The 25,158-nt window shown below is 39.3% G+C and overlaps 1 protein-coding gene and 2 non-coding genes across 3 annotated transcripts; all 3 read left to right on the top strand.

Moving 5' to 3' along the window:
- Window positions 1-258: 258 nt before the first annotated feature.
- On the top strand, window positions 259-20,591 carry si:ch211-151p13.8 (uncharacterized protein LOC562078 homolog). Its single transcript, XM_036564784.1, has 6 exons — window positions 259-342; window positions 6,531-6,636; window positions 8,500-8,636; window positions 9,414-9,564; window positions 16,002-16,127; window positions 18,636-20,591. The coding sequence occupies exons 2-6, from the start codon at window positions 6,618-6,620 to the stop codon at window positions 18,731-18,733; spliced, it is 531 nt and encodes a 176-aa protein (XP_036420677.1). The 5' UTR covers window positions 259-342; window positions 6,531-6,617; the 3' UTR covers window positions 18,734-20,591.
- trnal-cag lies at window positions 17,894-17,976 on the top strand. Its single transcript has one exon. It is a non-coding gene; the product is annotated as a tRNA-Leu (tRNA).
- Window positions 20,592-21,404: 813 nt separating the features above from the next.
- trnal-cag lies at window positions 21,405-21,487 on the top strand. The gene has a single exon. It is a non-coding gene; the product is annotated as a tRNA-Leu (tRNA).
- The last annotated feature ends 3,671 nt before the right edge of the window (window positions 21,488-25,158 follow it).

Here is a 25,158-nt window from a genome sequence, read left to right as displayed (position 1 = left end):
AGGACGCGAGAGACCAGCCAATCACACCTCAAGGGAAGAGAATTTGGCGGAATACGGGTGGAAAAAGAAAAATATTCCTTATATCACCGCCCTAGGCAGTCTGTCGACACGGCGCTCGGACTGCTGGAGAGTATGAACAACCAGCCAATCGTATGCACAGAGATGGGACTACCAGCCAATCGGAGCGCAGGAGGGCGGGGTTTGACGGAATACAGGTGGGACCAAAAGGTTGCTGTACAATTTGTGCTGTTCACTGCGTCTAGGAGGACACAGAAAGAGACCGGACGGACGGAGCAGAGCACACGCCTTCATTTAGCACCCATCCATCATAGAGGTAAAGAGGTGAGTAAGAGGCATGTTTTGTCTTTGATCTCATGGATATTTTTGCAGTAAGTCTCCCAGTTGTGTAAGCAGGATTATTATCGAAGAAAGAAATATATGGGGATGTGGGCTTTTCTGTGTGTCCCTTATAACCTTAATATAAATACACATACATTATATATATGTATATATATATATATATATATATATATATATATATATATATATGTGTGTGTTAGTCTACAATGTGTCCAGGTCCACAAAACCACAGCATCAGCTCACCAGTTACAGGACATATAATCTTATAGTCCACCCATACTGGCACACCAACTGTGCGCCTTGTGTCCCGTCGTTCCTCTGCATCTGTCATCTGTGCCATGGCTTTGGCTTGCAAAGATAAGACTGCAATTTATGTCATAACCCACAGCACTAAACTGGAATTATTGTTATTATTTTTAAACATTACACTCTGCTTGGATTGTGCTCCTTATGAATTATGCATCAGTGTTTCCCAGTGCTGGTCCTCAGGCAACCCTGCACTGCATGTGTGAGTGTTCTCCCTGCTAAAACTCACCTGACTTAAATCATCAGCTCATAAACAAGCCTTTAAAATGGTGTGTTAGTCCAAGAGAAATGGTGCAATGTGGAGGCCAGTGGAACTTAACTGCAGCTTGGTTTGTCACAGAGAAATATGGAGAGGTATAGACCCCTTATGTGCAAGCTGATGCTGATAGTGGCAGGACAAACTCCTTAAGAGTGCAAGGAGGGGTCATGACTCAAAATAGGAACCCATTCTCCTCTGGGTTGCATCAGATTTTTACTTTACTTTATGTAATACTGTATTACTGTATAGTTGCAAAAGAAAGATTCTTGCATGTTATGTTGGGTGTTTAGGGCTGTAGAAGAACCACTTTGGTGATTTCAATTATGAGTTTTTTCAAGGAAACGTTCTTTAGGGAATCTAAAGGAAGTGCTACCACTATGGCATTTCTCCAGTGAACCCTTTTTGGCCCCTTTATTTTTAAGAGTGTACAGAATTAGATGTAAGAACATGGTAAGAAGTTCAATATGGGCATAAAGCAGATTGTGAGCTGATTTAAAACATCAAGGAACACAAGCAGGGTCGGGAAACAGTTACATATGAACGATTCCTCGTTGCGACTCGCTTCTGCAGATGAAGTTTCCTATTTGTCAAGTCAGTGAACCCCTGGGACACCAGATCTTTAGATACCTGCATCACGTCTGCTGCTGTTCTTCCCCGTTCACTGGTGATTAGAGTTACATAAACCCTCTTTGTTCCCCTCGGCACGTCAGAGCAGATTTAAATGGGAAAGTTCAGACACAGTTAAAAGGCCAGAAATAACTTTCCTTATTCAAGGGAAAGCTCAGGTTGACTTAAGCCTCTTTGATATGTATGTAAGTCCTACTATTGTTTGAAATATCCAAGCACACAGCTGGCCTGGCATAATAACATGGATAAAGCCCAGTGATTTTCAGGTCAATAGGCCGTGCTTCATTATTAATTCCTTCCTGCGTGGTTTCTGAGATGAGATTTGTAAGTCTCAGGACAGAACAAGCTATATTTAAAAGCTATTAATGATATCAGTATCAGAAACCAGGGGATGTGAAGACCCAACTCTTTTAGCCTCTGCTGATCATAGCCTTGTAGGCCTATTTTATATTCTACATATTGATGTGTGCCTGTCTATACAGTATAAGGTAAAAGTCGGAGACCATCCTTTCATTTATTTTCAGTTAAAACCGCCACTAAGTTCAATATTTAATGTGTCCATTCTTTACCTTCCATTCTTTTCAAGAGATGTGCTTTGAGCTTTTCAAAAAAAAAATGCAGAGATATTTTTCCACATCTCCAAAGTTCAGTTCCTAGACAGAAACACTTGGATATTTACAGATCTAAAGCAAGGATAAAGCTTGTTTTTTCTCTTATCTGAGAAAAATCTGCTGTTTATCTGATGGGGCAGTTTTGATGGTCTACCAGGTCTTGCATGGTTGTTAGGAGTCCCATTTTCTCTACATCTTTTTATTATTTTTTAAACTTAGACTTTTGCACAGTACTGTACAAATGCAGTAGCTGCAACGACTCAGCTTTACTGTGCATCTGAATTTACTGATGCTCATAAACTTTACTCTGAATGGTCCCTCGGTGGGATTCCTCTGCATCTTATAAATAATTAGCAGGTCTGGCTTCATCAAATGCCATCCCAATTAATTCCAAATTCTGTTGCTCCACTCCTGCAGAGTGTTTGTCCCATGAGATTATATTTAAAAGCCAAGATAGATTATTTTTTTGCAGCAATTAGTAAAGTGTGACTGTGCAAAGCGAGAGAAAAGCCTAACAAAAAGCCACTGTCTACTTAGTTTATCCTCAGCATTAAAGGAGGCATAGTAAACAAAACTGCATTTCCTTGCCAGTTGACATTTACCTCACTTGTCACTGTATCGGCCACTTGAGAAATCGTGAAATGTGAAGTCTCTGCCATTTCACAAACGGACGTCTCTGATAGACGGGACTCTATAAAACAGTGATGTAATTTCAAAACATTGAACTACATTGTCAGTGACTGAAACAGCAGATTCTTCTCTGTTGATGTTAACAGGCTCTCGGTGGGCAAACTGGGCCTTATTCAGTTCTCACTATAGTAAATCCAGAGTAAATTTGGCACAAAGCTGAGCTAACAGGTTCTAGTAATATTCAGAGACTTATGCAGGGCTTTAACTCCTTAAAATCCCAGGCTAATTACATACTAAGGCTTATTATTCAGTAACTATAGGGACTTCACTGCAAACTGGTTGAGCTATTCTTAGGTCACAGAAGTATGTAATAAAACCTTGGGCCCGCAGGCCCTGGCCATTCAAGGGGTTAAGTTCAATTCTTCACCCAAATCACCATCTAAATCGTAGCATCCAAAGTAAAGAACATGCTACCTAACGTTTTCTGCATTAAACTTTGTTGTGTAACATTGCTTGGGGTAGCCAAGAGCCTACTGGCAGGCAAGGTGAGCCAGCAACTGAAAGGTCACAAGTTCACATCCTAGTGACTGGGTCCCAGCTGTGCCCTTGACAAAGGCAAAACCCCCAACTGCCCCAGGTGGCACGGCTCTGTGGGCGAAGACATGTTGCTTCCAGACTGAACAGGCAGCAAAATGACAAATTTCTTCAGAAGGATTGCTAAAATATAAAATAACATGCTTGGCTGGCACATGCTCAGGATTCAGTGACTCTATGTAGTCTTTTAGCTTAAATGAGCTTACAAAGTTGAACATGTGTGGCCTCTATATACTGTGATCTGCAGGATCCATTAGATGTGTTTCCTGCTTTTGTTGTGCTACATTTAAATGAGACAGATGAAAAGCAGGGATCAAAACTATGAAATGTACTATACTTACACCTGTACTGAAGTGCAGAAGTACTATTTGTTCTCATATGGAACAAACAGTACTCTTCTCCACTGTAACCCTATTGAATGCAGGGTATCATAACATAATGTAACGTAGCTAGCTATTGCACTTTATGTAAAATCAGCTAAATTTCAATCATTTAACTGCTATGGTACATTAAGGTCATTTACACTCACAACTACTTAATTCTAAGTAGGTTACTCATTATGTATCAGTCTAGCTATTAGCAAGTACTAAAAACACACTTGAAAAAAATGGTATTGATGCCTCCCTAGTTCAATAGTTTATGAAGTAGCTGCTAAATTCTACTAGTTAACAGAAACTGATACAGCTTAGAATATTCCAGTGACTAATGTTAGTAATGTAGCATGAGCTTTAGTGATTTCTGTAATGGAATGTTAGCTCATTCTGACAAATCCCTTACAGTGCAAACCACACATCCTAGTTTGGTTTGTCAGAACTACTGGCATGGAGGGAAAGCTTCTGTTTACTATGGGCTGAATTTGGCTTCCTGATTGCCAGCTTTTTTTTATAAAGAAAATGATCTGTTCCACCTTAAATGGGCCAGCATTTTCATTCTGGTGCTTGTAAGAAGCCTAACTTCTGCTTCGTCCCTTTTTGCTGATTCGACACCAGCTTATTTTCTTTTCTGGTAATCAAAGGTAACATAGTGCTTCTGTGGAAGGTCAGACATGCATATGTTGTATGTGACTACTTCGTCATTCATTTTTAAAAAATGCCCCCAGACATTGTTCTTTTTCTATCTGCGCACATAGGTACGATACTATAAATGGATAGCTGCACTTTTCAGAATTAGTGATTAACTCACTCTAGGCTGAACAGCACTTTGAAAATGTAAGCAAAAAATGTGTAACAGGAATACTGTTATTTTTTTTGGTCAACATTATCAATAATATCAGATAATTGTTTCAGTCCTAAATGTCAGTGCTAAATGAAAGAGTGAATTAAGGAGCTATGTTTTTTATATTCTCCACAGTTGTCTTTCAAAGAGCACTGCAAACTATATTAACCAAAAAAAAAGGAGTGCAATATGTCTTCTTTAAGGGTGACTCCTTAAAGACGGGATAAATGAGAGCATTCAGAATGGAGACCCTGCCATTTTACTTTTTTGTCTTCAATCTCTGTTAAGAGCAGTGCTCATAGGAGTGTAATGATGTGTGCTGTTAAAAGCTGAACATAACAGAGCGGGGCCTTGGCCTCTTGGGAACTGGAATGGCCATAGCTTATAGTCGTCATGTAGGTCACGTCCTTCTGAAAAGTCAACCTTTTGATCCATTTACATTGCCTTAGGGGCCAGCTGATCTGGAGACAGAGCAATCCAAGTCCATAACTCGTGAAGCTGAGCAGCAGTTCTTTCAGATCAGGCTTTCTTCTGTCTCTTATCTGACTTCAGAAGAAGGTCAAACCCAGCAGAAATGATCCAGAAACAGTGCTCCAGTTCCCAGAGGCTTTGTGAGATCATCCTCCCTGACTTTTGCAAGGTCATGAGTGTTCGTGGCTCTGAATTTTCAATCATCCTGTAATTTAAAATGTAAATGAACAACAACAACAATATTCAAATTTGCTTGAAATGGTTGCTCTCCTGCAGCAGATGAATCTAATGGTTTATATTTAAAAGACAATATGATACTTATTATTCATAATGACTTTTGAACAGTACTACTAATAATACTAACGATAAAAGTAAATGGAAACTCCAGTGAATCTATAATACACTCTTTCCTTGTACCTGTCCTTTTCAATTTTGCCATTGATGTGACATTGGACAGTGATTGGGCAGTTCTTTGAAGCACACATGGCACTTGACTAATCATGTCTGTCCAGCTCCGAGTTGTTTTCTCCCATTCTCTTGATGAAACTAAAAATAGATCTAGAAAAGGAGCACTGTTTGACAGGCAAGCCAGCTGGTTAGCTGTTTTCTGCCACTCATGCAAGGCTGGTTCATGATGCAATAGTTGCTAAGGTTTGTATTTAATCATAGAAAAAAAAATAGCCTTTGCTTTTTTTGAAATAAACGAGTTTCTACTATGTACACATTTTATTTTTTCCAAAACACACCAGATGCTACAGTGTATATATGGAAATTAAGCTTTTGTGACATCACAACCATGAACACACTTACACAGGTCCACTCATTCAGCCTACGGCAGTTTAGCCTGCAAAGCACATTAAAGTGATATGGAGTGTTGTTAATGCAGATGCATTGTAGCAGAGTTATGAGTGGAAGACAGTTAAACGTGGTGCCGTTCCTGTCTGTCAGGAGGCAAATATGTCATTGCTGCCTTACATGACCAGAAGATATTCGAAAGAAGTGGCTGGCATTTATAACGTCTTACATTTGCGTTATATTCAACTGCTTGTTGAATGAGGCACAATAAGAACAGAGGTCATTTCCATATTGTTGCAGTCAAAACAAAACCACATATCTCCGAAAAGGGTAACTTTACAGAAAAAGGGAAAAAAACATTGAACTTTAACACAGCAGTTATTTGTGCCAATTTTGGAGCATTTTTATTGGGTCCATTTATTATGAAATTGACAAGATATAAATAAAAACTAGCATGAAAAGAGACAAAATACATTAGTGACAGCGGCAACACATTAGTGTCAAAGGCACAGTAAAAAGAGGCTATAAAATAGTCAGGTAAAAGTCAGTTTTGGTAAATACAACCAGACAAAAGATATAGTGGACTTAAAAAAAAGATATGGGTTCTTGAAGACAGCAAAGGACCAGCATTAAACTGAAATTGTCTCTTTCTCTCTCGGCAGGGGCCGGACAGTGAATGGCTGGTCATTAGAGATGCCACCCCACTGACATCCCTCATCATCGCTGGTCTTTCCGGGCCCTATGTTGACATGGCAACAGGAAGAAAAAGTCAGTGTTCATGTGTGTGTATATGTGATTGTGACTGAATGTTGCATGCATGCATGATTGGTGTCCTGTGTGTTACACTTCATGCTTATTATTCAGTTATTTAACACTGGTTCATTTATATAGATGACAGCATGTGTCGGAAACCACATCAGCAAGTCTATTCGAGATTAGCAGTTCAACATGGGTAGAGGCAAAATGTGATGATTAGGCATACAGTTTGCGCAATGCTGACAGAAGAATATAAGCTTACAGTGCTTTAAGCTACATTAGCCTGGTAACTCCAGTGCAAAGCTACTACATTTGGACTAAGTGGAAAATTGTGTGAAGTCAATTTTTCACCAAACTGTCACTTTAAGACTTGTTATTAAGTTCTATAAATGATTACATAAGTATAGTAAGTGTTATAAATAATTCAGAACTTCTATGAAACTAATATGTACATTTTTTGAACTAATGCACTCCAGTCTGATGTCTTTAATCCGTTTCATCATTTTTTTTGTGTGTACTTTCAAAACCCAGATTTTCATATGTAGTCTTACTGACGTATTTGACTTAAGCCCACTGACACAATAGTGGATAAAACACACAAACACACACACACACACACACATGCACACAGTGACGTACAAACGCAGCCTGATGTCCCAATTTCTGCCCTGCTCTCTCTTGTCTCTTGTTTCTCACGCACACGTACACACGCACACAGACACTCCCTTGTTTTTTACGACGTGGGGTGCTTGTATTTTTTTAGTTTAAACATAGAAATAGAAATAAAATTTTAGAATCCTGAAAAAAGGATAAAACAAAGAAAAGGTTGACCATTGAAATGCGAAAGAAATGTACAAATTCTGCACTATTTCTAAGTCTCAATTCAAATTGAAGCAAATTTGTGAAATTGACTGTTTTAAGGTGCTTTTTTGTACAAAAGTAAGATTTTTTTGTCTGATTTCTTCCACTGAAATATGTTAGAATGTCTCTCTGGTGGATTTGATGTACTCATTAGAGGGTTTTGCACAAATTCATGGAGTCCATGCCAACTCAAGCTCATGCTGTCATTATACCAAATGAGGGACATATTGTACCAAATATAAAAAAATTCTGAAATTTGTGAAAACATTCATGTGTAAAATTTGTATAAAATGTATAAAAGGAATGCATATATATATATATATATATATATATATATATATTTTCTTCTACGCCATTTGAATGTGGCAGTTTACCTTTACAAAATTTATGCATTATATGTAACAAGACCTCCTTCACACCTCCAGTCACTGCATGGGTTTGTAAAGTTCCCTTACCAGCACACTTGATTTATGGTTTATTGTAAGGACTGATTAGCCAAACTAGGTACTGGATGATTACACATAATACTGGGCTACAACAAGCAGGGGTTTAGAAATTGTCGAACGAACATAGAGACATATGTAAAATCACTATTTATTGTGTTATTTGCATTCATTATAAATATTTGTGTTTTCCTGCACAAATAAATGCTTACTTACCATAACAATAGCTTTTTAAAAATCTATCAATATTATATATGTAAATGTCTTTATGTAAAAAGAACATGTCTCATATGTGTTATAAGTACCTATTGTAATAAGTATATGTCCCATGTGTACTACATAAGTAGCTGTATGAAATAAGAATTTTCTAGGCCTGTTTTTAAACCTCAGTAACTTCACAGAACTGTATCTCTCCTCTCTTTCTCATTCTCCCACACACTGAGTACAGGGTCTCACATGTGTTGATCATCTCTGCATGAGTCCCTATTCCATTCTTTCTCTCTTTTCTCCCTGATTATATGTCTTCCTCTTTCTCTTTCCCTCACCCTCCCACCTTCCCTCGCTCCGACAGGCTCGACATCCAAGGGTGGAGGCGTGCGCTTTCCTGACGATGCGGAGGAGGACCCTCTCAGCGATAGCTGCAATGACACACAGCAGGACAAGGTCATCTCAGCCATAGCGGAACCGGACGGAACGTACCTGGTTAAGGTGAACGGGGTCGACAAACACACAGCATGACAGAAGCACAGTCTCACAGGAACATCTGCCCACTCTTCACCCTCACATCAACTGCTTTCTCTCTCCACAATAGACAAGCAGTGAGCTAAAAACCTAATATTTTCTCCAAAAAGAAGCTGCGTGAGTGAGATTTCAGCTGTAGTCTATAGAAACAGTGTTTTAGTAGAAGGATGCACTATAAAATGAATATCCAGAAAGCCTTGCATTTTGAAACTCAAGGCAGATAACGTGACAAAGCAGTAACAATAATTTATTCCAGTTTGTAATATTTATAATATTTCAATATTTCAATGCATAGCATACACTGTTAGCAAACACGGTTCTATATAGTAGCAAAAAAGGGTTCTTTGGCTTGTAACAATGGTGGAACCCTTTTTGGTACTATATACAACCCTTTTTCAAAAAGGGTTCTATATGGAACCATTTACAACACATTGTCCATCAATCTGAAGAACGATTCACAAGAACCCTTTAATCATGCAAATGGGTTCTTTAAGTGTTCATGGTTCTATATAGAGCCATTTTTGTTACTGAAGAACCCTTGAAGAACCATCTTTTTTAAGAGTGTATAAAGTATACCAAACAACAAAAATGATCAGTATGACAAGTGATTCCAGACGTTTCAGCTGTAGTGTAGGTGGGCTGGGGCTTTCATTCCTCACTGGGGTTTACAGTGTTTCTGAAGTTGAAGAAGAGAAGATTGTGCACTGTGTGAATTGTGCGCTGTGCTGTACCTTATCTGTGCAGGCGGGATTTCTAAGAATCCAGCACAAGTACGAGATTGTCTTCACTATCCCACAAGTCCCCACTCTGGGCAAAGATGCCACCCTGTCCCCAGCCCTTCGGACCACGCCCAAGCCACGTCTACGTGCAACACGCATCATACCATGCCCTGAAGGTACACTTTACCATTCTGACAAAGTTCCACAGGCTGGATAGGCACTCTCAGAAATAAAGGTATGAAATTGTCACTGGAGCAGTACCCCTCCTGCCACTGGGGTGGTACCCTCAAGGGTACATCTCAGTACCTTTAGTCAGGGAACATAATTGTACCATAATCCATTGAAATGATATTTTCTAAGTTGTACCGACTCCACACACCCCGTCTCGTCTCCAGGCTTTTATTTTATTGTTCTGTTACTAACTATTAGAACTATTGTTCTAAAACGTATTTAGGGTTCATAGATGGACCTTAAAACCACTGCTGTACCTTTGAGGGCACATTTACATTGTTTGTACCTTGATGAACGAAAAATGTACCTGCACAGAACCTTTATTTCTAACAGTTTATTATTAGCTAAAGCAGAGAGCAGTCTCCTTAGCCAATATGTAGTTCATCAGCCAGTTCATCTTTATTGCATAACTCAACAACTTGACGCTGCATTTAGACACGCAGTGTGCACATCGTTAACCTAGCAGCCATAAGCTTTTCATACTTGTTAGCTACATTGGCTTTGCAGCTCCCGTTGTATAATAAGTTGTATAAATATGAGTTTTGGCCATCATTGCTTTCTAAACTCATTGCAAGTCCAAAATCAGGGCTGTCCAATAGGAGAAGAAATATAGGACCTTCCTACTGGATGAGCATCACTTTTGGCTGGTTTATCCAACTCAATAAAGAGACTCTGCTTTGTAAGACATCGGATTGGTTATCAAAGTCAAATTTTACGGTACTGACCGAATTACGACACCCAGCGCTAATAAAACACTCCTCTAGTCTTGGATGAGCAACTGCCTTTCATCACCATAAATGTCCTCAATGTATCCTCCATATTATTTACTACTTGCTACTAGTTAACAGAAGAGATGTAACAACGCATTGTGACATTGTGATATCGCTGTGCAAAACTGTGAAGAAGGCATTTTGTAAAATAAACATTATTTCAGCATGCCAGCTAATGCAAGTGCATTGTTTGAAGATCAATTAACACCTATCAACAACTCACTCCAGCACTCCTGCAACCTTTAGTATCATTAGTAAGTGCAACAACATCATAGTCATCTTTTGTCTTCATTTGAATTTTGTTCAAAATGTTGCGAGAATACCAAATTTATTGCGACCTGACGCATTTTCCTTTTCACGCAACAAAATAGAGGTGGACAAAGCTGTTTATAAGCTATAGCAACAAACTACTTTAAAATGCTTAACATTTAAAAACCATGACATTTGATTCCCCAGGCTTTAAGTTACAAACCACTCCATCTGTGATGCATGAATGCTGATACATCATCACTTTCCTCAGCTAGCTGGCTCATTAGCATGCTAAAGGCTACACAGCTAAGAACAACAAAAAGAAAGCTGTTACACTATGGTTCTACACCAAGTTTATAGCCATACAAACCAATTCCTCATAAATATAATGTACATTATGCTCAAACTTGTAAAAGAAATGTTTTGAAGTGTAAAGTTTGCTTGGCTAACCTATTAGCTCAATGAGGAAGACCCAGCTGAAGGTGAGTGCGTTCTGCTCCTCACTGTCCTCTCCTCCCCTTCTGCTGCAAGTGGCCACTTCTCTAACATAGGTGTGACGCAAAGTGGGTGAGGGCAAGTTAAAAAAGAACTGAAGTTTTGAGTCTTCTGGAGTCACAGTGTGAGTAAAAAAGGTTCTTTTGAGTTTATTTCTGGAGTCAGCTCTGTGCTCTGCATTTGAATCCATAACAGTTGCTAGTCACCAAAGACACCAGTGCCTTCCAGCCCTGTCCATTCTGGTACATGCAGATTATTTGTGATGCTGTCAGAGATGGATGTGCGCTTATGATAAACTGCACAACGACAGAATGGTAGGCGTGTTGTTTTACATACAGTGGCTGTGTCTTTATAGATGAGTGTCATACCAGTGATACATCCCTATACATGAATGACTTTACAATTGATTGGAAACTTCATTTAGAACAGTCATTACTCATTCAGGAGCTGAAACTGGATCTGTCTTTTTCTGCACTTCTGTTGATCTATATTTTGACACCAGTCAGTGGAATTCTAACTTGGACCTAAAACAACATCATGATTGCATTAGTGAACATTCAGTCTGGATCAGCTTACATGGGTGTCAGATCTTGTTAATACTTCATACGTCCAGCTAAGTGCCGAAGGACAGGGCGAGATCGATACGCACACTCACATCTCACTCTTTCATCGATCCTGCCATTAGCAGGAACACTGTAGGCGTGTTTATGGCAGCATCATTTTTCAGCGGTTCAATATTTTAATCAAGTTGGCCGGAGGTTCACCGACTGAGGTCTGTGAGACAGTAGGAGGGAGTCTGTGTCATGCATTTGTTTATTTCATTGCATCAATAAAAAGGCAGGTAGGGTAGCTCATGTCTAATTAAGCAATAGGTATAATAATGACTGAAATATATTCCAACCCTGTCTGTTTCTTGGTACACGGTCAGCTTGTTGCTTCCACAGAGACAAAGGAGGCTGATTTGTATAACACTGTCCATTCTGCTCATTCTAATTCTAATCCTAAGTCTTTTGTTTGGTTTCGTAACGTGCAAATGCTTTTATTACGTTACTTGCTCCCTGATGCTTTAACTCTCTCTCTGCCAAATATGTTTATGTCATAAAACCTGGGCTGCATCTATAATATCCAAGTTCTATAAGAAAAAAGTTTGAGACATATTTCACAATTTTAGTGGCAATGAAAAAAGAAACATTTGTTGCTGTTGTTGCATCATTAATAACATTGTACATTTTTGAAAAGTTAAAATGCAACCCTGAGGAAATTGCTAATGCTGTTTAAATGGTTTATGAGTAAGTAAGTAGTAAGTAAAGTTTATTTATATAGCGCTTTTTACAACAGGTGTTGTCACAAAGCAGCTTTACAAGGATATCAGCATGACAGAAAGAAATCCGGGTCCAAGCCCCCATGAGCAAGCCAGAGGCGACAGTGGCAAGGAAAAACTCCCTAGGGAACAGGAAGAAACCTTGAGAGGAACCAAGACTCAGAAGGGGAACCCATCCTCCTCTAGTCGACACCGGATAGTAAACATTGTTAGTACAAAAACAGGGAAAACAGGTGGAGCAAATGATTAATTTGATTAGTTTAGTTCATGCAGCAGCAGCATCAGCATCAGTGGGGTCAGGTTGAGAGGGTGAGGTTTGCACGGCGTAGTACAGCACGGAGCTTGATGGTGGTCAAGCCGGTCCAGAGGGCTGGCGAGCAGTGGCACCCAATCAAGGCAGAAGAGGCAGCAGCATCAGACGCACAGGATGGGCAGCTGTTCAACTCAGCAAAGGAAAGAAAGAAAGGAAAAACACACAGAGTCAGTTCTATAATGGGTGATTGATTAATTTGATTAGTTTAAATGATTGATTAGTTCAATTGATTAATTTGATTAGTTTAGTTTATGCAACAGCAGCATCAGTGGGGTCGGGATTGTGAGGGTGAGGTTTGCACGGCGTTGTACAGCAAGAAGCTCAATGGTGGTCAAGCCGGTCCAGAGGGCTGGCGAGCAGTGGCACCCGATCAAGGCAGAGAGGCAGCAGCATCAGACGCACAGGATGGGCAGCTGTTCAACTCGGCAAAGGAAAGAAAGAAAGGAAAGGAAAAACACACAGAGAGTCAGTTCTGTAATGGGTGTCAGTTCTGTAATGGGTGACTGATCACAGATTACAGTGTTAGCAGAGCAGCAGAGACTCTGGCAGGTATAGAACTGACAGGGAAAACTAATTACCAAAGGCTTGACTATACAAGGACGTTTTTAGCCCAGACTTAAAGACTGAGGCTGTGTCTGAGTCCCTAACATTAACAGGAAGATTATTCCAAAGCTGGGGGGCTTTGTATGAGAAAGCTCTCCACCCTAACGTTACTTTATTAGTTCTAGGTACTAATAGTAAGCCAGCACCTTGTGATCTAAGTAGGCATGATGGTTCATAGTGAGAGAGAAGTTCACTCAGGTACTGAGGGGCGAGTCCGTTTAGAGCTTTATAAGTCAGTAAGAGAATTTTATAATCAATCTGAAATTTAACTGGTAACCAGTGTAGGGTTGATAGAACTGGGCTGATATGGTCAAACTTTCTGGTTCTAGTAAGAACTCTGGCTGCAGCGTTCTGGACTAGCTAAAGCTTGTTAATGCTTTTGCTGGGACATTCAGACAGCAGGGCATTACAGTAATCTAGCCTTGAAGTAATAAATGCATGAACTAACTTTTCTGCATCCTGTAGAGATAATGCATTTCTCAATTTAGCAATATTGCGGAGATGCAGGAAGGCTGTTCTAGTAATATTAGTTATATGTGCGTCGAAGGACAGATCAGGGTCTATAATGACACCAAGGCTTTTTACAGATGAGCTTGATGCAACTGAGAAATTGTTAAGTTTAAGTGTAAAATCAGACAGTTTGTTTCTAGCTACTTTTGGACCAAGAAGTAGAACCTCTGTTTTATCAGAGTTTAGAAGGAGAACATTACTCGACATCTAGTCTTTTATGTCTTTTATACAGTCTTCAATCTTGCTAAGTTTAATTTTATCATCCGGTTTGCTTGCTAAGTGTAACTGAGTGTCGTCGGCATAGCAGTGGAAATTTATGCCGTGTTTACTGATAATGGTGCCCAGTGGTAGCATATATAATGTGAATAATACAGGTCCTAAAACAGAGCCTTGTGGAACACCATACTTTACTTTTGCGAGGGCAGATGATTCACCGTTTAAATGAACAAACTGATAACGATCAGTGAGGTAGGACCTGAACCAGGAAAGAGCTGTTCCTGTTACTCCTACAAGGTTTTCTAGTCTGTCTAGTAAGATACGTACTATAAGTACTATGATGTGGCCTAAAGCCAGATTGGAATTTTTCATGGATTTGATTCCTATGCAAATAGGAACTTAATTGTTTTACAACAGCTTTTTCCAAGATCTTCGAAATGGGTCTATTATTTGATAGTTCGCAGGGATCGAGGTTAGCTTTCTTAATCAGCAGTCTAATTACTGCTAGTTTGAGAGTTTTTGGGATGTATCCAAGGCTAAGAGAGGAGTTTACTATTGACAGAACAGGCTTGGTTATTTCTGGCAAAATTTCCTTGAGTAAACCTGTAGGAATTGGATCTAACATACAAGCGGAAGAAACGATTTTAACTAGTTCATTTTCTTGAAGTAAGGTAAATGATTCAAGCCTTTCTGCAGGGTTTATAGTATTCTCAAGATTGAGGCTGGCATTAGCATGAGCGGAGCAGCTCATTAGCTGTTTGTGCCCACATACATCTAAACATATATATATATAACTTGAGTCCTATAACTTGAGTTTAAAAGCTCTTAAAATATAACAGCAGTGTTAAAATGTGTTATGCTATTCTGTGTTCAGGAATTGATTGCATTCTTTTACATTATTAAAATGAAATGAAACATTAAAAATGTTTAAGCATTTATAAACTATGATTTTGCTCAAATGCTCCATATTAACCCACTCATTTTGGACTCGCTTGGGAGCGCCCTCTAACTCTTGAGAAACCCGGAAGACATTACGGAGTGGTGATTCTCCTCTCTACAAGTTCTCTGGTGTAAACACGTCAGTGATGACCAGTGACGTGGTTAGCAGTGAAGCGGAAGTGCATGGTTTCATAATTGTATTGTTTTTTAGGATCACATTTAAAAGATAAAATAAAAAAAATCACGGCAGCCGTACATATAAAAAAAATCTAATAAAATGAATAGACACTTATATATTAATATATACAAAAGGAAGAATACTCAGTTAATGCACTTTTGTCTTTAATAAAAAGTGCAATAGCTGATTGTTCTACCCTTTTGGCTATATTCATGCTTTCATAAAAATGTTTTCTAATTTATTACAATGTTCAAATACAAGATTATTATTTATTTATTTATTTTCTTTTTAATAACAGTCAAAACAATCCATTATTCTGTCCATCAGTGCAGTCAATGGAAGGTTATGCTCACAGCAAGTTTTGGTTGCCGTGAAACATAAGTTTTGAATAGAAATGCACAATGACATCATATTAGTATTGGAAACTGCTTTAAAATGACAAGCATTAGATAAATGTTTACATTTGACTATTAGATGATGTATTTATTGCATCCCTACTAACCTGGCACATTTATGCAAATTTAACTGATGTATTCAGTAGAATAAAATCAGATTTTAGAACCAGAACTTATTCATAATCCTATTTTTATGTCTACTTATTCATTTTTTATGTTTATATCTTCTTAAGCGTTGTACCCTGAGCTATACACTAACAACTGAATTTCCCTTTGCCGATCATTAAGTTCATCTTATTCTTTTTTTCTGTGAGCACTCTCTCACCCCCACTTCTCCCTCTTCTTTTCCTCCTTTCCTGCCGCCTCCCCTCCCCCTCGTCCGTCTCTGTGTAGGTGGGGTGAAAGTGGTGTGTGAGTACAGTGCGCAGCAGGAGGGAGTGGTGCAGGAGGAGCTCACTCTGGTTAACAGGAGCAGGAGGGACAGCAGCATTCGGGTCAGAGTGCAGGCCAGAGTGATGGGTGAGGAACATACACGCACACAGCCTTACATAACAATGGGCAATGAATGACGTATGGGTGAAAAACGTGTGTATACAACCTCACACAAACCTTTCATCGTGTTTGTGCATTTACATAAGTGCTGGCAAAGCGAAAGTACACCCAAGTTTGTATTCCTATCTTTGTTGGGTCTTGATTAACTTCGATACAACTGCTGTGCAACACCTAAACCTACCATTTTCTGTGGATCAAGTGTTATGTATGTTTGTTCCATCATACTGTGTTTACTTGGAATAAAGGGCGTTTGGTGAAGTTACTTCACAGTGAGCCTGATGACCATGACTGCAGTGTTATTTCAGCCGAGAATAATGTATTTGTGAATAGACTGTGTCAGATATTAGATGTCAGTTCTACTTGACTTAACTGAAAGGGCGGGGGCGGGACAAAATGTTTCGGTTGCGGGCAGGTGTGGGACAAATAATTCAGATATTCTGCAGGACAGTCCTGCATAGACCTGTAGTGTGTTGCGACGTAAACTTATGATTATGAAAGTTAAGAACTGTGTGGTCAGCTTAAATAATTGTAAGATGTAATTAAGACGTAAACAAAGTCATTCAGAGTGGTTTGGTGCAAAATGCTCTGTTCTAGAGAAACTCTGACTCAGAACTGTTCACAGTGGTGGTGATAGGAACCAGATGTCTATTACATAAAAGTTCCCACACTGAACAATTCAGACAGAGATACAAAAAGAAAACTAAGCTCAAATGTTCAGTACTATCAGTGCTACATCTAAAAAGTCAGAAGATGCTGGTCAAAACCTTAATGTTAGCTTTGTTCATTTTGCTTAAAGAAGCAGCTTTGGACGCCCACATTAGGGAAACACAGTTAAGCACCCAAATACATTTCTACATCAATATAGTACAGTGTTTTTGTTTTTTTAAATACATTTTTGAATCCTCTATGATTTTAATTGCATGATTTTAACCAAAGACGCAATACTGAGCAGTATAAATTAAACAAGATAAACATTTCCCACTGAAAACAGGAAAACAGCTGTTTTAAAAACAAAGAGTTACTTTATTAATGTAGGTCTAATTTAAGTGCAGAAGAAGGTTATTATCTTGCTGTTTCTTTTAGTATTTCTTTTCTTCTCAAGTAGTTTGAAACCCTGATAAAAAAAATACTAGGTCTAACCTGGCTGCCCCATTGCAAACATTCTGACAATGTCCCTGCATTTCACACCAAACTACCTGAATTACCTAAATTTTGATCAAATGGTGGAATTCCCCTTCAGCCTAAGGCACCTGAAGGTTCAAAAAGTCTAAACACTGCAAAAAATGTCAAAACATTTTTTTTCCTTTTGGATTAAAAAAGCATAGTTCCTTGTGTGGACAAAGACCTTTTCACACACTGACCATCTGGTTGGTCCTCTTCGTCCGTCAGAGAGAGCTATAATCCTGAGTGACATCAGGATTTCAGCCACCACTCTCTCATCCGTCTGACCTGCTTGTCTGACACTACAATCTAACAGTGAAACGGCTCATGTTTGAGTGAATGAGACAGCAGCGCCCTCTGGTGGTTCATATAGGATCTTGTCCCATTATTGTAAATTCGGGGTTAACATGCTTTTCTTATCTGTCCCAGCTATTGCGAAAGAAAACGTCAAGCTATTTTATTTGCTATTTTATGTGAATGCTTCTCTCTACGCTACAGTAGATAGAGACTGAAGTCAAGAAACGCTTTGTAATCGTTGCATGTGGACTGTCACAAACGACCGTTATCCACCTGTCAGGATGGCCGAGCGGTCTAAGGCGCTGCGTTCAGGTCGCAGTCTCCCCTGGAGGCGTGGGTTCGAATCCCACTTCTGACAGTAATGTTTTCGCTTCAGGATTTTAAATACTAGTCACAACACAGAGCTAAGCCTGACTACCCTGTCAGAATATGACTACTCCCGATACTCAAATTCCAGTTTGGTTATTTCCAGAATCACTTCTGTTTCCGTCTATTTAATAATACAAGGGCTCTCTGGCCTTTGTAGAGTAATAAAAGTACTGTGAGGATTAAAACATGTTACATGCTTTCTTTTGTCATTTAGTGTAAATACCCTGAAAATAAAAAGCCAGAGGTTTATCCTGTGCTTGCCTGTCACAGTTATTAATTAATCACTAATCGCAAATATTTGAGGTGATTGCGATTATTTAAACTGACCCAAAGCATTGTTCAGTTACATCAAAAAGTTTGGTTTTGCACTGGAGCTACAAGTCTGATGGAGCTTACAAGTAATACTTACATCCCACCAATTAGCACCATGTAAACTGCTTGCCAACATCATCATACACTTGCCTGAAGATTTGATATTCATTCTAGATGGACAGCCGTCTCAATCATTATGGTACTAGAATCAAATTAGAATCATTTTATATCTGATATGATAGTTTTCTATCATTGAAAACACTGATTCCAAACTTTGCACTAATTTGGGATCATCATTCCAAACACATACTAACAGTTTTGCCCTGAATTTTGCAGACCGCCACCATGGAACCCCGATGTTGCTGGAGGGCGTGCGGTGCCTGGGGACAGAAAAAGAGACTGCCACGAAAACCAATGACCGAAAGAAGATCTGACCACAGTCGCTCCCTTCCTACATATCTTACCAGCATGGACTGAGACGAGGAACTGAACACAGTGCATGTGCCTCAGATTGTGCTCAGATCTCAGTTATACCCAACTCCAATCCTGGCGATCCACAAAACATGGCCTTTCGCTAAATACCACCAAACGCCATCAAAAGCTTGATGTTTGAGATGTTCCTGTTCACAGAGGGCCACAATGATGAAATGCAATTTAATGGATCGCTGGAGCTGGAGTTGGAAAGCAGTGTAGTTACTCAGTACCAAGAACAAGCAATACCGTAGTCCCCTGGCCAAGGATAACACAACTGTGGCATGGTAAAGTCAACGTTTGCAAGACGCATCCAAAAGATCTCCTGGGAACTTCAAGTTCAGACAGTTGCTGGAAAAGTTATGTAAAGTTTCAGGTATACCACCTAATCTGTCAAACCCTTCTGGGGAGGTCATCTTTAGGTGGGAATGTGTTTTCCTTGTACTAGGACTGCAAGTTCATTTAGCTTTAACCTAATTCACTGCGCTATCGTGTAGGCTTCATTTAGAGTTCACATAAAAGCTAGTTATATACAGGGCACTACTGCATTTCAAAGAACACAGAGATACATGGAGGCAAGCTTTTCGTTGAATGCATCTTCCCTTTTCACACCATTTATGAATCCTCTAATGTAATGCACAACATGACAGTTTCTCTTTTAAGCTCATAATATTGAGTTTGTAATGGACAAAAGACTCATATGTCAATAACTACAGGTTTCTAAATGTTTTTGCCAAAAGAATGTGGTGTAATATACCAGCAAAGTAGAGAGGTGTAATCAGGGACAGACCATGGTCCTATGAGGCCGTTGGGCACCAGATGGACAAACGCACAAGCCCACTATATAATGCTTTTGTAGTATGGGCTGTTTCGGCCTAACTGCCAACAGAGCACAGTATTAACTGTGCCTGCAGTCATTGACTAATAACAGAGAAAGTAACTCGAATTAGCGACACATACTTGATTAGCACACAGTTTTGATGGCTAGCTAGCTCCCCCTGTTTGCAGCAGTCTCAGGATCAAAATGGCTTCGCAAAATGAGCCTTTCATTATAGAAAACCCTTCAGTGTTCAGGACAGAACTGAAGTGCTACATGCAGTAAATGTGGTGTTTAAAGAAAAGGAAAAGCAACATGCAACAGTTGGCTAGCACATAGTTTTGATAGCAAGAATGCTAGCTAGCGTGAGCTAGTTTAGCTGAAGTTGTCGGCTAATATAGCTGCAGTTACAGATCACATTCCTTTAAAACGTACTGAAACGTAGTCTGTATTAGCTTTTACTCTCGCTAGCTAGTATACTTGCTGTGCAAACCAGAGAGTGGCTGAGTTGTTTTGCCCCAATCTTTTAAACCTCAGTTACTGCATGTAGCGCGTCAGTTTTGCCTTTCAGAATATTTTTCTTTATTGAAAGGTTTATTATCTGAAGCTGTGTTGAATCTGACAGTAGGGATTACTTTTGTACAATGCAATGCCTGTAGCAAACACAGAGACTAAACTAAAAGACTTAAGACTTGGACTAGTACCCCAGACACTTGGCTAGGGTTTGCATGACTTGTGAACATCCATGGCTGATAATTCTGACATTGTTCTAGCTTATAATTTATATATTCAAAATAGATGTGATCTGTCCCAGACGTTTTTTGTGTTATTGCAGAGTTTATGTTCAATAAAGTATAAGCCTATAATCACTTCTGTACACCATACATACTGACAGTCTGTCTGGTGAAAGATCTCATATATGTCTTGTTTCTGCTTGAATTGTACATTTTGTTGACTGTGGTTTGAATGCACAGATGAATTAAACAGAATGGTACCAAGAGGTGTATGTTGTATGCTGCTCTGTGCTGTTTTTTTTTTTTTTTTTTTTTTTTCTCTCTTTTTTTCAGCAAGGAAATTGTTTATTTATTTTATGTATCTGTTGCTTCCACAAATGTTCCTTTAAATAATCTCTTTTGAAAGTAACATCCCTTTTCCTGCATTATAGATGACTGCAGACGTAATGTCTCTGCTGGAAAAACCAGGACAGACCAGCAAGCATGTAATGCTAGTTTGTGCTGGTTTATGCTGGTCTAGTGCCGGTTTGGTTCTGGTTTAGCTGGTCACCCCAGCATGGTCATACTGGTTGACCAGCAAAACAGCATCCAAAACACAACATTATGCTGGTTTTGCTGGTGGATGCTGTTTGTTTCAGCAGGGGTGTCATCTGAGAACTGACACACTGAAAGAAAAACCACAAGGAGGAAATGCCAGGTTTTTAAAAAATTATCATCTATTATCCAGTCACACCTTCACCGCCCTGCAGGGTCCAGCAGAGCAATGACTATCAGAGAGAAACGCAGAACAGTTGAAACAGTAATAATTGACTGAGAAACTGAAAATGGACGTTTGCCGCCATTACTCTTTATATCCACAAGGTGGCAGCAATGACACACCAATATAGTACACATGCCCGCAGCGCAGCTTCATGATCTAATTCAGTGACAACACAAGTAATAGTTTCATACAATAACTTACAAATTATATCTCTTAACAGGTTTTAAAATTGCAACACAGTGTAGCTCATCCTGGTCCGTATCGACCAGTAGACCGCGACTAGATACCCACAACTGCCATGATTCTGAAAGCGGGCATAAATTGTCAGGATGGCCGAGCGGTCTAAGGCGCTGCGTTCAGGTCGCAGTCTCCCCTGGAGGCGTGGGTTCGAATCCCACTTCTGACAACAACTTTTTCATTTTTTCCCTCACAAACGGCACTTTTTCCACGACGTTTTGAAAACATAAAAGCATGTAACACGTAATAGCAGAAGTGGTGATCTTGTGTTTTCTGTGATAGTATTTCCAGGTAAAATCAGGCAGTGGAAGCTGTTCATGCAACACTGTATATGAGAGGCCAAAAGTAAAAACAAATAAACATAGAAAACAAACATTGAAAGACGTAACACACACTAATGTGTTTTATTAACATTGAACAAAAGGGTCTGAATAAATATCTGCATTAATAGTTAGCTTTCTAACTCATTCTGGATTTGCCTGCTGACTTTTCTTGCAGACCTAGTCAGATCCATCTGACTCTTCATTCAGGTGCTCCTAAAGGCCTGATGAACTGAATCAGCTGTGTTAATTTAAAGGAATTTGAAAATAATTTAAATTGGTCATTGTAAAGAAATGTTATTAACAACCAGCAGGTTTTTATTTCCTTCATAATAAGAATATAGTACAGCAAATCAATAGAACATTGTGGTTAAAAAAAAAACAAACTTTGGTAAAAAAAGATGACAACAAACGTTGTGTGGTACTGCAAATTGACTTAATTGTAGTATATTGTCAAAACTTAAATCACACTTTACTTTCATACGTTTGGCTTGTAGTGTATAGAATAAATCAACACAGACATTCTCTGACTGTGAAGATTACAGGACCACAATTCCTACACAAAATGTATATTAAGTAAACGTAATGTTTAGTTAAATACTAACACCAGAGGTGTAGCCAAAGTTAATATTGCACACTGAAAAAAAAATGAATTTAATTATGACTTTTACTTGATTCAAATACATCATTTCCTTCTAAATAATACATCAACAACTTTTGGTAACAATCATAGGCATTGCTAGGCCAATTATAGAGTGGTTAACCCCTCCCCAACAATGTTATTTAGCCCTGAATGTACATTACTAGCCCAAATCATCTATGGCAGGGGTGTCAAACTCAACCACTGAAAGGGCTATATTAAAAAACAACTTCAAGGGCCAGCTGTGTATTATTTTATTTTGACTTAACGTTTTACTTACTTAACCCCAGCTGGCCACAGTTTATTCATAATATGTCTAACTACAACAGCAAAAAATAGGCACTGAATATGTGAACGATTTTAAATGAAAACAAATTGTTTTATGCAAAACAGTAGACTACACTAGATGCAGATATCTGTTAAACCTCTTTAAATATCCCCAGTGTACAGTAGTTTTTTAAAACTGCCCATTCGCTAGAACCAGACACCTGGCATTTTATTTATTTATTTTTTTTAGTGGTGCTGTCCCATAGATTGTTGCTGGGGAGGGGTGGTAGCACACGTTACGTTGCACTGCATGCTGGGAACTGTAGTGCAATTCATGGTGAAATGGGCTAGTATTAATAGAAAATTAGAATAATTCTGCAGGCCAAATAGGACTGTGCCACTCACTTGACTTGTGTTTGACACATGGGATCTATGGTTTATTCTCATTCACAGTACACTGTAATAGCAGGGCGCGGCCTGGGGGAGGCACTGCTGCTGCTCTAATGCAGCACTGCCTCTGCTGTACTACCAGAGATCGACTAACATAACGTTCAGCCAATCATATCAAACCTCATACATTGCAAGCCAATCATATCAGACCTCATACGTTGTAAGCCAATCATACCAGACCTGGAGGAGGGTCTCTGTTTATGCACTGCAAAGTAACCGGTAGCCAAGCCGGACAACTTGTAGAGAGGGGAATTACCACTCTGTAATGTCTTCCGGGTTTCTCAAACGCTAGAGGGCGCTCCCGAGCAAGTGCAAAATGAATGGGTTAAAATTGAGCATTTGAGCAAAATCATAGTTTATAAACGCTTAAAGATTTTTCACGTAAATGAATACAATCATTTCAAGAACAGAACAGCATAAAACATTTTAACACTGCTGTTATATTTTTAAAAGCTTTTAGCTCGAGTTACAGGAGTTTAAGACGGCGCCCCATTTACGTCAATGACGTCAGTGAGCGCGAACAGCCAATGAGCTGCTCCGCTCGCCAATCAATCAGCACTCAGTATCATTAACGCCAGTGTTCTGCTGCCCAAAACAGGAAACATACAGGTGAGTTTTCTTTGTTTTTTTTTAGTGAAATACGTCCCTCTGTTTTCTAAAATTAAAGGAAAGTTCTGGGCAAATGATCAGAAACTATTTTAACTTTTCGTTTTTAGCCGTTGAGCTCCTTTCACCCCAATCATCCAGGACTCGCTCGCGGGCGCCGTCTGCTGTTTTGTAGTCCTGTTTTTGATACAACGGGGGATAAATAAGTGTCGAGGCTCCTCATAAACCGGCTCTGGCTGAGCTGAAAACATCATTTTGGCTAAAAGTTCTCTAAAATGAACATCAGACCGGGGTTTCTCAACCTGTGGGCCGGGAAGCACCCTCCAGCGGGCTCGAGCTACTCGGGGGGAGGCAGTCATTCGCACTGGGTCAGTACCGCCACTTTAAGTCATGAACAGTGGAAAATGATTAACTTCATGATTAAAAATCTAAGAATCAAATGTTGTCAAATCATAACCAATATAAATATCCATGCAGACGTACAAATAAAAGCGCCGCAGTAGCTGGTTAATTAGGCTACACGTCATCGGTTTTAAACAACACAGCCGCGGGCGCGCGCCAGAGTTGAAGCTGCCCTGGGTGTTTCCGGCTGCCGTGTTTGTTGAGGATCATTACACCTTTTATTTAGTTCGCTTTGTTTTGACATGTGTGAACATTCCACCCGTTTTCGGGTCTGCAACAAACCACTGAAGCGGACCGGCAGAAACCGCGAGTCTCAGTCCTCTTCAGACTAATCCCGGTTCAGTTCAGCGCTGATGGAAACGCGCTCTGTGATCAAACGGGGGACTAATCCATCAATAGAGCTAGCTTTCCTCTTCTATCAGCACTTTCGACAGTCACTATAATCTGCCTGTTTTAACGTTTGACTCTGTACAGACTTTCATTCGCTCTCATATCGTTCCTGCAGCTCGAGCTGTTGTTAAAAACGAATAGCTAAAATAATGGCGAAGATCCACGTTTGATTTCGTCTCATTGTGTGAAGTGGGTGGTCAAACTCAAATTGATCAGCCAATAACAAAGAAGCCGATATCAAGAAAGGTTTATTAATATTGTTGATTGTGACAACGCTAACCCGTACGGAGACCCCTGAAAGGACACAAGAGAAAAATGACATGGGTTTTTCTATGATGGGTAAAAAAATTCCTGTCTGCAAAATGACCTCAGATTTTTTAGGTAGCATTCCACTCACTAATATCTCGCCAAGCCCACTGTCCATTTTTCAGGGGTGCTTGAAGTTCCGTATTCGTGATTGAAACTATTCTAATGAAAACTGACCGCTATATATACTTAAATTTGAACTTAAGCTCAAATACAAAGATATGGTTTCAGTGCTCACCAACAGTTTTATAAATCGTTATATTATAGTATATATGGAATGCTGTCTAAATGACGTATTGGTGGCACCTACAGAGCGGAGTGAATAATTATTAGAAAAGAAAAAAGAAGAAAAAAAGAAAAAAAATCTCAGGTCATAGAAAAACCCATGTCATTTTTTTCAGGTTTTACCTATATATCTCGAGATTTTTTTCTCAAATTAATATATCTCAGGATAATTAT

The sequence above is a fragment of the Colossoma macropomum genome, unplaced genomic scaffold, assembly GCF_904425465.1.
Source record: "Colossoma macropomum unplaced genomic scaffold, Colossoma_macropomum, whole genome shotgun sequence".
NCBI lineage: Eukaryota > Metazoa > Chordata > Actinopteri > Characiformes > Serrasalmidae > Colossoma > Colossoma macropomum.
Note: the sequence above shows the minus strand (reverse complement) of the source record. Positions and strands in the feature narration are given on the sequence as shown.